This window comes from Cherax quadricarinatus, chromosome 48 (assembly GCF_038502225.1).
Source record: "Cherax quadricarinatus isolate ZL_2023a chromosome 48, ASM3850222v1, whole genome shotgun sequence".
Lineage (NCBI taxonomy): Eukaryota > Metazoa > Arthropoda > Malacostraca > Decapoda > Parastacidae > Cherax > Cherax quadricarinatus.
The window spans coordinates 20,824,807-20,840,755 of NC_091339.1; the positions used below are offsets into that span (position 1 = coordinate 20,824,807).

Consider the following 15,949-nt stretch of genomic DNA (forward strand, 5'->3'; position numbering starts at 1 on the left):
TGGATCATTCAGTGCAAGAAGTGGTAGATGCTCGATCCTTCAGCTATTTATATCCTACTTTCTGAAGTAGTGTAGTTTGTCATTTGGACTAGCTGCCTTTGTCATCTAATGTATAGGGTACAGTAGTTGAATATTTTTCTCATTCTAATATTTGATACAGTTTATAATTTCTTTACAGTATGTATCAGCACAGAATAATGAACCCCATCCTGAGGGTATGCGAACACACATGGGACGAGCTCACAGTGGCGAAGGACTGAGACAAGAAATTTGGATCCGACCAGACAGTGGTGCCACACATCGTCGCACTCTGTCACACTCGACCGATGGGGATGGCAATGATGAAGAAAATGAACTCAAGAAACTTCCACTTGAACAGGTATTGACAGTGCAGCTTATTTATGCTCATGCTTGGTTGTAATATTTTTAAAGGATTGTCTGTCAGCTTTTCTTTATTAATAATAGCATGTCTGACAAGACAACTATTAAATGAATGATATTCAGTGTGTTTCCTCTGTATTGGGTCTGCCTACCTTGGTGGGATATGCCTGGTGTGTTAAAAATGAAGGGGCTATTAGAATACAGGGATGTATAATACATGTAAGTAAATGACTATCGAATAACTCTTATGTCCAGTTGTCGTAAGAAATGGGAGAAGTCATGCCTAAATAATTAGTATAAGTCACTAGAAATGCAAAGTTGTGATACACAATGATTGGCAAGCAGAAAACATAGTCTGGCAAAACACTAGTCTCATAATTTTGTCCAGACTAAAAGAAATGCTAGACCATCCATTGCCAGAAAATTGGTGTTGTACCTGTACTAGAAAAAAGAAATGAAAAGGATGCAAGTTTATGGCTGGAGGGACTAAAGATCAAGTGCACAGATGAACTGAACCTTGTTTTAAATGGCACTAAAGATTTTGAAGGATGGATGGGGATGTTGTGGTTTGGAGGATTATCTGAACTGTGATGTCGGTACCCTTCTTGCAAGCCAGTGATTGAATGAGTGACAATAAAAGTGTTTTCTTCTTTGTTGGGCCACCCTACCTTGGGGTGGAGACAGCTGATGTGTTAAAAAAAATTGGGGAGCATAAACTTCCACAGATGGTAAAGCAGTGTTCTATTAGTGGTAAACAAGACTTTAATTGAGCTAAACTGAGAGGTGAAATATCTTTGTAGCCTAGAGAAAATTTCAAATCCATGAGTGCACTTCTGAGAACTGCAGAAATGTGACTTGTAGCTCCATGGTAGCACCTTTCATTCACAAGTAATGGATCTGGATTCAGTTTCAGCTGAGTGGAGATGTATAGAGTATGCACCACTTTTTGTTTTTGAGGACATTCTTAAATATGTAAAGGCTACATAATTTCTAGAATGCTGCTAGAGTCTAAATCCCTTCTGTTTACCCTTTCCTCCCACTGCTGAATTGTTGTGGAACATAGTCTGTCAGAGCATTGTATAGAGGTGGAGTAGGTGGAAGAAAACATAAATAGGATGCAATGATCCATTCTAACCATAATAATCCTAGTAACTTGTTCACTCAAACAAGAACATATAATGCAAAGATATGCATCATTCACTCCCTAAAACATCAGGGTGATAAGTCCTATGCTTGCCCCAAACAGCAGACCTCAAAAGGTTGAAGACTACAAGGAGGTTAAGAGATTGATGGCGAGTAAGCCAAAGAGCAAGAATATATGATGAGGCTGTGATTGCTTACTAAAATGATTATAAATTTTTTATTGTACTTCATTATTTTCATTAAATCTCAGAAATGCTTATGCTATAAATGTTAACTTGAGATTTACTGGTATGCACTATTGTTTGCTTTTACAGTTGATGAAGAGATTCCTTACCAGTTACCTTCACTGCCATGGAATGCTGTTTTCTCGAGTGGGTTTGGATGGGTTCCGTGAGTGCTGTGTAATGATGTTACAGGAGTTCTCTGTGTTACTGCGTTCATCACCTCCGCGACTTTCAACCAACCATTTGCTACAGATCATGGCCATTAACATGTATGCAGTTAGCAATACTGAGCTCAAGGGTGAGTGTTAAACTTTTTTTTTTTTTTTATGTAAATATAACAGCCAGGGCTGTGCAAGCTGAAAGCTTTAGTAAAGCTTGTGCTGTACTGTCAAACCCCCAAATTTGCAGGGAAATATTTTTAGAGGTTGTGCAAACCTAGAATCTCTGAACAATACAAATTTGTGTCTTCATTATAAATTTTGTAACAGATTGGGGTTCACTTTATGCTTCATAGTACATATCTCTTTAAATGTTGCTCAAAATGATTTTGACCATTTTGATAAGACTGGTCAAAATAAAAAAATACATTTTGGTATTAAAGAGCCAGTGACCACATTATCAAGAAAATTTTGTCGTTTTGAATTTAAGGGACTTTCACTAAGGGTAAAAAAAAAAAAAAAAAATCTGCTCTTGGATTGCTCATTAGTAAAAATATTGGCTAATCAAATATTGTGAAGTATGAATCTTGAGAATTTTGGGGGTTTGGCTGTACTGTATACTATGTACAGCTGAATCTCAGAATTCACACAGATTGTGTTCCTAGATATGTGAATCCTGAAGCAGTAGATAATAGGAAATTTCACATACAGGAGGGCCTCACTTTACAGCATTTCACTGGTACAGAGGTTTTCAATTATACCCATTCTTCATTTATTTAGGCAACCTACAATAAATATATTCACCACTCACTATAAGCTTAGTATGAAAGTATTTTGAGGTAAGTAACGTGTGTACTGTATAAAAATTTTTTAGGCCTAGCTCTATTGCTCACTTAATATATGATAGTGTAAACATGTTATCAGGCTTTTATATGCATTTGAAAGTGAAAAAAGGCTATGTTTCACTGTACAGTGGTAACCTGGAATGTAATCTGCTGTATAGGTGGGGCCCTCCTTTATCTGCATTACAGTGGACCCCCGACTTATGAACGTAATTCGTTCCAGAAGGCTGTTCGAGTGCCGTTACCGAACGAATTTGCTCCCATAAGGAATAATGTAAATTAGATTAGTCCGTTTCAGACCCACAAAAATACACTTAAAAAAGCACTTACATAATTGTACGAGTTGGGAGCTGATCGTAAGTCGGGGGTCCACTGTATTAAAATTATTCTTGTTCTATATTTATATGTCCATAACTGAATCTCAAAAAAAAATATCACTATAATCTGCTTAATTCTGACATACATAAGAAACAATAAACATGGTCTAACGGAAATCTTAAGGTTAATTTTCAGTTTAGCTGTTATGCAATGAGCATTAAAGAAAATGTGCACCAAGAAAAAATGGGAATTTCCAAAGCTACCTGTGAAATGGCCTTCAGTGATGATGCACAAAAATTCTGTGGTTTGACTGTACTATATACAGTACTGTACTGTCTAATGTACAGTGGACCCCCGGTATTCGATGGCATCGGTATTCGATAAATCCGGTATTCGATGCATTATATCGCAAAAAATTTTCCTTGGTATTCGATTGAAAACCCGGTATTCGATACGATTCGTACGAGACCTGTCCACATGTGGCCTGAACTGCCCCTTGTGTGCCAGTGTTTACAAGCCAGCCAGTGTGCGCGCATCTAAGGATACATTCGGTACATTCCATATTATCCATATTATCACTGTGTTTGGTGCTTGTTTCTGCAAAATAAGTCACCATGGGCCCCAAGAAAGCTTCTAGTGCCAACCCTGTGGTAAAAAGGGTGAGAATTAGTATGGAAATTAAGAAAGATTTTGAAGGGTTTGGGGCTAACCCTGAGAAGCCTATACCAGTTGTGGAATACATTGTGCCTATTTCAAAAATTAAGGAAATGTGTGCACAGTGGGTTGAAGTGCAAACCTTTATGGATGAAAATCACCCTAACATAGCTATTACAATGACAATGTTGTGGCCCATTTTAGACAAATCGTAAAGGAACGGGAGGTACAGAGCTCTTTGGACAGATTTGTTGTGCGACAGAGGTCCAGTGACTCTCAAGCTGGTCCTAGTGGCATTAAAAGAAGAAGGGAAGTAACCCTGGAAAAGGACTTGCTACCTCAAGTCCTAATGGAAGGGGATTCCCCTTCTAAACACTAACACCTCTCCCCTCCTTCCATCCCATCAATCATCACCAGATCTTCATTAAAGGTAAGTGTCAATTATTTTATTGTTATTGTAATTATTCTATTGTATTAAACTTAATATTTCATGTAGTAAAATTTTTTTTTTCATACTTTTGGGTGTCTTGCACGGATTAATTTGATTTTCATTATTTCTTATGAGGAAAATTGATTCGGTTTTCGATATTATCAGTATTCGATGAGCTCTCAGGAACGGATTAATATCGAATACCGGGGGTCCACTGTATACTATATAATATATACTGTGTACTGTACACTGTCTTATATACTGTGTACTTTGCACTGTATATTGAATCATCGTCAACACATTCTTTATGCAATGTTCTGCTTATATACCAGTGCACTTGGTGCTACTAAACAGTTTTATTATTACAATATGTTAGCAGTCCATCTATCTGCTTGTGTCTGTCTGTCTATTCTTCCACTGATGTTTTAGTGCCCAGTCTATAACTTTGTAAGTAATATAGTTACTGCATTGAAAATTAAGAGAGATATTCAGCTCATCTGAGCAGAGTATCAGACCTCACACTCAGGCCTTTGAAAAGTCATATATTAAACTTCAGGAGTAGGTAATTTTTTTTAAATGTTCCTCTGTTGGCATCTTCTTGATGGGAACACAGTATTATATGGCATAAGTGGTACTTTGTTCTTTGTTATATTTCTTCTGGGGGTCTTTTTTTTTTCCTAGCGTTGATTCATATTTTAAGTTGAAGAGTACATAAATGTTTCTGAAAAAATTATTGTATTATGAACATATAGCCTGCTTGCAGTGCCCCTGTTCTTTGTCATAATATTTATATTTCTTTATATAGTAAATGTTGAGCTATTTGAGTACATTATTGCAGTTTTTATCTGCTGTGAGCTGCTGTTTCTTGCATATATAATCTTGGTCCCCAAATCTTTTACTTCCACACTTCTCCCTAAAAACCTAGCATTCACCTCTTTTACAACCTCATTTATAAATACTGTATTTTAAAAAACCATGATATCGTGCATCTCTGTCTAAGGCCTACTTTTACTGGAAAATAATACCTCTGTTTCCTACATACCCTAACTTAAGTCTCACTATCCACATAAAAGTTTATTACTGCTTGTAGTATTCTTACTGTGTACTAGCTCTTTACATTTGCAACATGTGCCACATTGTTCCTCTATCCATTCCATTATATGCTGTTTCTAAATGCATAAATGCAACTAAAAATACCTTACCTTTAAATAAGTATTGTTCATTTTTATCCTTCACTGTAAATACTTAGTCTACACACCCCCTACCCTTCCTAAATTCTTGTTCTTCTGTATTCCTAACTCTTTCAATATTAATTCAGTACACTTTACCCAGCATACTCTTGTATGATAATGATAATGCTTTATTTCTTTGAGCATATTGATAATGTATTTATATGGGGTAGTTTTTTTTTTCCAACAAGTCGGCCGTCTCCCACCTTGGCAGGGTGACCCAAAAAAAAAGAAAATCCCCGAAAAGAAAATACTTTCATCATTCAACACTTTCACATCACTCACACATAATCACTGCCTTTGCAGAGGCACCCAGATACAACAGTTTAGAAGCATATAGAAAGATATACATATAACATACCCATCCAAACTGCCAATATCCCAAACCCCTCCTTTAAAGTGCAGGCATTGTACTTCCCATTTCCAGTACTCAAGTCCGGCTATATATAAATAATCGGTTTCCCTGAATCCCTTCACTAAATATTACCCTGCTCACACTCCAACAGCTCATAGATACATAGGCACAAAAGAAAGCTACTAATTGTGCAGTGCATTTCTGGCAACTAATCATAAGGTTTACAAGCTACTTAAGAACCAGACAGAGCTTTATGTAGGACTTCTCATAAGTACAATCATAAGTTCGAAAAGAAAGGTAGCTAATGACAAAGTGGTTTATTACAAAACATTTGAGGCCTGGTCACAGACCGGGCCATGGGGGCATTGACTCCTGAAACCCTCTCCTGGTATTAAAACTGGTTCAACGATCTTCAGTTTTATGGCATAGTTGAATAGAGATGGTGAAATTACAGCAAGTACAGTACAAATCCAATGGGATAGTATGTTACCAGTTATATATGGGAGTTGAAGGAAGACTGGAAGAAGAACAGGGACATATGTGGATGATAGGTATTGTTTGACTTGCAAATTGCTATCTTGATTACATTGAGATGAGATGCTTTTTAACAATAGCATTGAAGCGATTGGCTGATAGGGGACCTTTAGAAACTTCAGACAGGGAGTTCCAGATTTTAGGGCCTTTTATGCCATTGAGTTTTTAAACAGGTTGAGTCAGGCTAGGGAATATTATTTTTATGTATTATTATCCAAAAATAAGAGGTAAACCTATATGGGTTGCAAAGCAATAGTTACTGAAAGGTTTGGATGGCCTTGAGAGGGGAGGTCGTTTGCAAGGACGTTGGCGAGGGGGATGAGCAGGAGGGGGGGGGAGAGGTTGTTAGTTGAAGGAGAGGAGGGGGGCTGGGGTCCGAGGAAGAGGGGTTTGGTGGTGGTTGGGAAAGGGGGATTGGCGGGAGTCTCAGGGAAATGCCACTGAAGGTTGCTCATGAGGCGTGCCCTCCACACCCAGATGCGGCGGGTCCAGGGACCTAGAACAACCTTTCCAAACGCTGGGGGGTCACAGTTTCCCAGTAGGCCGAAGGAGTGTTTTTAATCAAACTTTGTTTGATTGTGCGGCTACTGATTTATATGACAGTTAACAAGATTAGAGGAGTAAGAGACAGCTTGGTATCTTTATTAAAGAGACGTTTCACCTACTCAGCAGGCTTCTACAGTTGACATACAAAGGAGATAGCATAAGTAGTGATGTAGATATGAGGTGATCACTCCTTCAGCCTCGAGAATTTAATTTGAGGTGGTCAGTTCCCTCAACCTTCAGCTCCATCGTTTCGATGAATGTGAAGCTGAAGCATGAGAAAGCAGCCTTCTTTATTGCCGGAAGTGAAGTGTGTAAGGCGTTTCATGAGGTGAGGCCACTAGTATTGAGCAGCAAGGTTGTAGATGTCCTCATTACCAAGATACTAAATTGTTGTGCATGTCATACTCATCAACTGACTAAATAATATTGTATACCATTCATATATTACAAGGTTAGAGCTGTTTACCTATCACCCTATTTTCGTAACTAGTGGCTTCATTACCTCATCCTTCAGGTTTTTTCCCGTTATTATTATTATTATTATTATTATTATTATTATTATTATTATTATTTAGGGAAGAGCTAAATATTGTGTGTCTGCCCGAAATGCTCAGGCATGTTAGTGGCTTTCTTTGTACTTAACAATATTTTATAACATGTAAATCACAAATTGTATATTATGCAAAGAAATAAAAAAAATATTTAGTCAATTTGTCGGTATTGTACACCACTAGTTAACGAAATTCGTAGGGGTCATACAGAGCCTGAGGAATAAGAGACAGTTTCGATCAAAGTAAAGGGCGAATGCGTCATTTCGATCTAGAGCCCTTCCCCCCTCACGAGGGGTTTATTTACAAGAAAATGGCGCGCACGTACCAAAGTACGTTTATAAAGACCTATGTAATCAGTGACTTAGTGTCCTTACTGATGCACAATGCGATTGTACTTAATTTTATTAATAATAAAAAAAAGGTAACTGCAACAGGATGGGTTCTCCAAAAATAAAATTTTGAAACACATTAGTCTGGAAAGAAAGTCAATACCGTGGCTGGGACAATTGTGGCTTGACACTGAAGCAGGACGGACTGAAACGTCATAATATAAGGCTCTTTCATGTTATTCTGAGCTGGGAGATATGAGTAATGTGATTTGTCATATGGTCCAAGTCCGACCGAAATGTCTTCATAAGTTTCTCTCTCCAAAGTGCGGGTTATTTATGTATTGTGTATAGTAAGGAAAGGGAGTGCTTCTGCCCAGTGAAGGGATGGATCCCCCTGAGCCCGGAGGTTATACTGCTTTAGATCAGAGTTCTTCCCGTTTGTATACATTATATGTACTATTATAGTGATTGGATTGAAGATATACATGTCTTAAACTTGCCATGTGCACATCCTATCCCCACAACTGTTCTGTATACATCAATCAATGTCTTGAGCACATCCTTCACACATGTCCTGAGCACGTCCTCCACACCTGTCCTGAGCACATGCTTCACACACGTCCTGAGCACGTCCTCCACACCTGTCCTGAGCACATCCTCCACACATGTCCTGAGTACATCCTCCACACCTATCCAGAACACATCCTCCACACCTGTCCTGAACACATCCTCCACACCTATTCTGAGCACATCCACCACACCTGTCCTGAGCACATCCTCCACACATGTCCTGAGTACATCCTCCACACCTATCAAGAACACATCCTCCACACCTGTCCTGAACACATCCTCCACACCTATTCTGAGCACATCCTCCACACCTGTCCTGAGCACATCCTCCACACGTCCTGAGTACATCCTCCACACCTATCCTGAACACATCCTCCACACCTGTCCTGAGCACATCCTCCACACATGTCCTGAGTACATCCTCCACACCTATCCAGAACACATCCTTCACACCTGTCCTGAACACATCCTCCACCTATTCTGAGCACATCCTCCACACGTCCTGTGCACATCATACATGTCCTGAGCACATCCTCCACACCTGTCCTGTACAATGTTTTGTTCCGCACTTGTCCTGTGCACCTGTCATCCACACCTCTGTAGACGTGTTGTACACATATTCTGTACAGGTTTTCCTCACCCTGTGTCATGTATGAGAGTACGTGGTCTCTTCATAAGTTTCTTGTAGCCCTCTGGCTCTTTAAACGTTCTTTGAAGTATAATCTCGGTAATGCTTTGTCTTTTAAGTATGCCAGTAGTCTTTTATTATTGTTTATTCTGCAGTCATCTTTATACAGTATTGCATCTTTTATCATATCTTAATCATTTTATGCAAATCTTAGTCTCATTGTGCATTTTTGCAATTTTCTAATTTTTATCAAGTTGTGTTTTTAATGATTTGTCTTTTATGATTTTTCATGCTCTCGTGTATAATATTCTCTCCCTCTCTGCTGTACTTATAACTTTGCTCTTAAAAACAAGACTAAAAGTTGTTTGAAAATGCGCAACCTGTAAAGGTCACACAGCTTTTGGGGGAACGGCAGTCTGTCGTGTTTATTTGTTGAACTAGGAGGGAGGGGATGATATTTCCAATCTTTTGTATCAAGAGCCCTCCGTCAACATCAAGTCACTCCACTTGAAGGGTCTTGTTATATTAATCGTCTCTAATCTCGACTCAATTTTAGGCCCTTCAAGGAAGGTGCCTTGATCCAGGTGAGGGGGCTCTTGATCCTGTGAATTGGAGCTACCCACTCCTTCCATGGCTCAAACATCTGATTGCCTACCGTTCTCCAGGGACTGTAAGACACATTTAAGGTAATAAACTCAGGGAGCAGACAGGATTCGACCCGTGTATACACTGTACGTGGTCCTCTTGCGGAGCATTTGACTGAGAAAATTGTGAACACGGAAAATGTTTATAGCAACCTTCAAAAAAGTGAATTTATATACGAGCCTGGCCAGCTCTTCATGACGCAGAATTTTGAATCCAATGGTGTCACATTTATTTTTGTACGTTTCCTAACCTAATCTAACAAAAACTAAGCCTAACCTAGCCTAGCGTATGTGGAAAAAACACGTACTTTTAGTTCAGGACATCGATTAAGACGATTCGCCACGAGTAACTTCCTTAGTCCTAGTCTAGCTTGTCTGATCCTAGCTTACCGTGCCTACCATATTCTAATATAATCAAACCTAACCTAACCTTGTGGGACTAAAGCGTGAGTGGATGTAATGATAGGTTGGTCACTCAGGCTGCGAGATCACTCCCCGAGCTCTTGTGGGGTTCTTTACTGGTAAACTTTAAGTGATGTACCGTGGGAACACTGCTGACTTCTTGTGGATGCCTGAACCGGTGGTTAGTGTTCACCTAACCGGGTTTTGTTACGTGCGAAGGGGGAGAATTATCATCATGGAAAAATGCCTAATCCGTAGGGGTCACACAACGCCTTGGGAGTGGGAGACAATCAGATTTAATTCGAAAGGAGGGTTGGGGGGAAGAGTATTTCCAGCAAGTGAAGGTGTAGCTCCAGCAAGTGAAGTTGTAGCTCCAGCAAGTGAAGGTGTAGCTCCAGCAAGTGAAGGTGTAGCTCCAGCAAGTGAAAGTGTAGCTCCAGCAAGTGAAGGTGTAGCTCCAGCAAGTGAAGGTGTAGCTCCAGCAAGTGGAGGTGTAGCTCCAGCAAGTGGAGGTGTAGCTCCAGCAAGTGAAGGTGTAGCTCCAGCAAGTGAAGGTGTAGCTCCAGCAAGTGAAGGTGTAGCTCCAGCAAGTGAAGGTGTAGCTCCAGCAAGTGAAGGTGTAGCTCCAGCAAGTGGAGGTGTAGCTCCAGCAAGTGAAGGTGTAGCTCCAGCAAGTGAAGGTGTAGCTCCAGCAAGCGAAAGTGTAGCTCCAGCAAGTGAAGGTGTAGCTCCAGCAAGTGAAGGTGTAGCTACAGCAAGTGAAGGTGTAGCTCCAGCAAGTGAAGTTGTAGCTCCATCAAGTGAAGGTGTAGCTCCAGCAAGTGAAGGCGTAGCTCCAGCAAGTGAAGGTGTAGCTCCAGCAAGTGAAGGTGTAGCTCCAGCAAGTGAAGGTGTAGCTCCAGCAAGTGAAGGTGTAGCTCCAGCAAGTGAAGGTGTAGCTCCAGCAAGTGAAGGTGTAGCTCCAGCAAGTGAAGGCGTAGCTCCAGCAAGTGAAGGCGTAGCTCCAGCAAGTGGAGGTGTAGCTCCAGCAAGTGAAGGTGTAGCTCCAGCAAGTGAAGGTGTAGCTCCAGCAAGTGAAGGTGTAGCTCCAGCAAGTGGAGGTGTAGCTCCAGCAAGTGGAGGTGCATCTCCAGTGAGGTCTTGGTCATAATTCAGGTGCCGAAGCTTGTGTATGTCTTACATATCTCAAGCTGTATCTAGCGGCTGACACGGGTGTGTAGTCCATATCAGGTTGCATCTTAGGGCTGACACAGGTGTCCTCCCTGTCTTGTTGGAAAAATAAAGTTGTAGGGGAGTAAAACAAACTGCCTAGTGTTGCCACTGAAATAGATTGAAAACCGCGTTAAATAGGGTAGACTGCTACTCGCGAATGAAAATAGTTGAGTGTAACTAGGATTTGCTTTGCTGTTGCCAGTAGTCCTACGGTAGTGGCAGTTAAGTTTGACAGCTTTTTTTTATGGACTCCATACTCTACACTTGGTAGATAAGAATAAGAAGTTTATTTTGACATGATACATGGTTGTACAGAGGAATATAATAGTTGGGTGTACATGCCAAACGCCCCTTTGTATGTAGAGCATTTCGGGCAAACTTAAAAACTGACTTAAGATTAGGAAGGCAATAATAGTTCATACGGTCATTAGATAAGTTACAATGAGTACAAGAGAATTGAATATTCTATTAGGTAATGCTACATAGCTTTGGTAAGTATAATAGAGAATAATTACAGTATTGAATTAGTTTATAGAGATTACAGTATTATAATAGAACAGTTTAAAACAATTTACAATATGAGATATTACAATTTAGTACTATTTAAAGCAATGAAATTTAGACATCCTAATTTTGTAGTAGTAAGTGGTTGGGCAATCCTCAGCACAATATGAGTAGCTTTTGAGTAGCTAGTAGGTATTAGGTACGGTTTGTCTGGTTAATTTTGAGTGATGAGGTGATTTCTTATTAGGGTCTTAAACTGATTTGCAGACAGGAGTCCTTTAGTGTGTTTTGGCAATGAATTCCAGATCTTGGGCCCTTTACGTGCATAGCATATTTACATGGGGAGAGATGGACACGAGGGACATCGAAGAGTGATTTGTGCCTCGTATTATGGATGCGTGTTCTGTTATAGTTATCAAGGAGGAGTTTGAGAGGAGGGTTTATATTTGAGTACAGTGTTCTGTGTATGTTGTAGACACAATAATAAGTGTGGATGTTTTGTATATTAAGCAAGTTAAGACTCTTGGAAAGAGGTGGAGTGTGTTGTCTAATGCAGGAGTTAGTAATCAATCGCACTGCAGCTTTTTATTGGGTTATTAAACGCTTAAGGTGATTTGCTGTGGTTGAGCCCCATGCACAAATACCATAGGTGAGGTAAGGGTAAGTGAGAGAGTGGTACAGAGCTAGAAGAGCTGATTGGGATGCATAGTACCGTGTCTTTGAAAGGATGATAGTCAAAAGTGTACAGTGGCACATAACTCAAGCGATTAAGTCCTAGCATTTTAGCTAGTTCAGTGTGTGAGGTTTTTCCGTGGAGACGCATCACGTCCAGTTTTGTTGCCATAAAGCCATTTTTTTTTTGTTACCACTTGATATTTATGGTGGCGTTTAACGTGGGGCGTTAATGGTTAGTTCATAAAGTGCGATGATGCATTAGCATTGTATTCTACTAGTTTTGCTTATATTGCTTATAAAGATGTTAGATTGGCAAGATTGAGTTAAATGTCTGGTACAGCTCTGTAAGGTCTCCAAATTTTTAAAGTTTAAAAGACGCCAAAATCTCTCTGAAACGTCAAAATATACAGTAAAAACAAGTAGTCTCAAACAGGATTCCTGGTCCTGTTTTTGCCTCATTAACACGTAAGATTACAGGAAATTCTTTCTATTACTACTTACATCCAATATATTCAATACATGTACCCAGTTGTGTGTGTGCACTGAATTTTCTTCTAATTTTTTTAATAGCTCTTGCCCTTGTAGTGTTTTCTTTTAATTCGATTTGGAAGTAGGTTAGAATCCTTTCTTGCTAAGTAGGTATGGGAGACGGTCGGTGTGGAAAATTGCATTTAGCTGAATGTATCATTATATACATAACAGTAAATGAACAAAGATAATTATTATTTATCAGTTAGACAAGTAGGAGTTTGGGACACCTAGGTCGCAAAAATGTCCCCCTTCGATACCTACCACTATCATATCCACAAGTTGCTCTGGACCTATTAATCATAAATGAAATATACATCACCAGGAATGCTGGTAAATACATAAATTTGTGGACTATATTAAAATAATAAATGATTATAGATACACATATATACATTTATACAACAGAAGGAGAATATATCTTAATCATAACACTCACCAATTTGACTGGAGATTAATGTGTCATGTACAGGACCCCCCCTTTTGCCTACATTTATGAAGAATTTACTGGCCAGAAATTAAACATAATTTAGACAGCTTATCTGAGGTTCCTGGAGTTGTCCTGTCCTGTCACCTGATTCTCAAATTATGCAGGAATGCACATCCAACAATTTCGCCTCCTATTTGAGAGGTATCAGCCCAATTTTAACCTCTAGAGCACGAAAAATTCTTCCCATTATTCACAACGTGTTATTTAATTCAAACAAAATGGCGACTCTTCTGCGCAGGCGCAGGCTCAGTTTCCCATTTTCCATAATATAATTTTTATTAAATACAATATAGGCCATCTATTTACCTATAAATTACCGTATTTACGGAAAATATGTACAGTATTTTCCACAGTCGGTGTGGTAAAAAAAAAAATAATGAAATGGGAAAAATTGGGTGTTTGAATATTCCTAGGGATTATGTGATAGTGTTGGCATCATCACTCCCAGCTGCCCGGTCTCAGACCGGGCATGCTGGAAATGTTGCACAAGAGCTATCGAAGACACAAAGGAAAGTAAAAAATAGATGTATACTGAGTGTAAAGTATAAACTTGTTCGATTTACCTGCCATCTTACGTGTTTATGAGACAAATTTAAGAATAGCAATCCTGTCGGAGCACAAAACATATAACAAGCTTCCGTTTCACACTCGTTTGATAGGACGATAGTTTTATAATAGAGATAATGATGGTAGTTTTTGTGGTGGTAGTGACGGCCGTGGCTTGAAGGGTGGTGGGAGTAATGAGTCGGTGGTACCTTTGATGAGTTCCGAGAGTTTTTCTACTCCCGGAGCCCGGCCATGGGCCAGGCTGGCCTGGTGCTTGCTTGGTCAACCAGGCTGTTGCTGGCCCGCAGCCCCACTTATCCATCACAGCCTGGTTGATCTGGCTCCTGGTGAAGATACTTGTCCAGTTTCCTCTTTATATTCAAGGGGAAGCGCTAAATCCGTAGGGGTCATACATTGCCTGGGGGGTGTAAATCAGGTTTGATCCAAGGAAAGGGTTGGGGGGTTCTTGTATTATTTTAAAAATCCCTTCATCATCATCGAAACATCCTCTTTCCTGAAGTGGTGGAGAGTAGTTTTAGTTGTGCCAGCCCTGGAGTTAATTAAGGACGGAGAAGGTATAGTACAAATGGTTGTGGAGGTGGTGTGGTAACGGGGCTGTGATGGTTGTAGCTGCCGGTGGTGGTGGTGGTGGTGGTGCAGTGAACTGAGACGGCCTTGTGAAGGTCGCACCAACCCCCCCTTCCTTTCCCCCGTCCTCTCCCTCCCTCGTTTTCCCCTCCGTCACTCCCCTGCATTCCTTCCCCCTCCCCTTCCCCTCACCATGACTCCAACACGCGTGGTCTGCACTTCCTGTCATTTGTAGCTCCTGTTAACTCACATGTTCCTACACCACACCTGTCCATCACCACGCCTGGTAATGGACAAGTGGAAGACAAGTTCCAACGTTGACAAGCGCAAAGTAACTCATTTTGGGTGAAGCATTCTCAGATATGAGTACAAAATGTATCAATACAAAATGTTTGGCAACTAACTAAAAAAAAAAGCAGAAATAGTAGCAAGCAATGACTATATGCGAGCAGTAAAGTTAACACAATGCTAGGTTTTATAGTTATAAACTTCAACACATTGACTCAATACACATGTAAAACTTGTTCTTGAATATGCCGTTCCGTTTTGGCCTCCAGATTTCTCAAAAACGAAAATTTACTGGAGAGGGTACAGAGAAGAGCTTCCAGACTCGTACCATCATTCAGAAACAAAGCCTTTGAAGAAATTCTCAACCTTTTTTTTCTCATAAGAAAAAGAGACTACGAGATCTTATTCAGACCTTTAGAATATTACATTGATTTTGTAAACTGTAACACGAAGAACTGTCTGAAGTGCTGAATGAGTCCTTAGCTCGAAACAGTGGAATGAAACTGCGAGACAGAAGATGAAACATGAACGCATGCAAAGTTTTTATATTTTTGCAAACGGAATTATACCAATGAAATAAACATTTGCTAATACAGTCACTGAAGAACCAGCTAGACAGACACTTTGCAAGTGTAGGATTAGACTAGATATAACTTGGCCGAGTGGGAGTACACCTGTCTCTTACCACACCTGTTCATCACACTTGTCTGTCGCCACGCCTATCCATTGCACCAGTCCATCATCACACCTGCCCTTTACAACATGTGTCTATCGCCACTCTTGTCACCAAAATAAATATTAAACACTAAACACAGTTGCATTATTTTCCTAATTTCAAATCACAAAATATTTGACCACTGAAGAGCGTTATAATCACAACACGAGAGAGAGAGAGAGAGAGAGAGAGAGAGAGAGAGAGAGAGAGAGAGAGAGAGAGAGAGAGAGAGAGAGAGAGAGAGAGAGATTAAATAATCCTCGACTTACCCTCTCTCTCTCTCTCTCTCTCTCTCTCTCTCTCTCTCTCTCTCTCTCTCTCTCTCTCTCTCTCTCTCTCTCTCTCTCTCTCTCTCTCTCTCTCCCTCTCTTACACAGGGTTTGACAAGGTTAGGTTAAGAATCCCTAACTCACTCCCTCCCTCCCTCCTTCTCTCACTCTCCCTCCTTCCCTCTCCCTCCCTCCC

At 40.1% G+C, this 15,949-nt stretch overlaps 1 protein-coding gene across 1 annotated transcript in view; it reads left to right on the forward strand.

Moving 5' to 3' along the window:
- Nucleotides 1–15,949, forward strand: part of Smg6 (Smg6 nonsense mediated mRNA decay factor) — a 144,267-nt gene that overhangs the window by 9,068 nt on the left and 119,250 nt on the right. Inside the window, exons 5-6 of the mRNA XM_053787030.2 lie at nucleotides 179–379; nucleotides 1,839–2,046. Of these exons, the coding sequence (XP_053643005.2) occupies nucleotides 179–379; nucleotides 1,839–2,046 (409 nt within the window). The remainder of the gene's footprint in view (nucleotides 1–178; nucleotides 380–1,838; nucleotides 2,047–15,949) is intronic.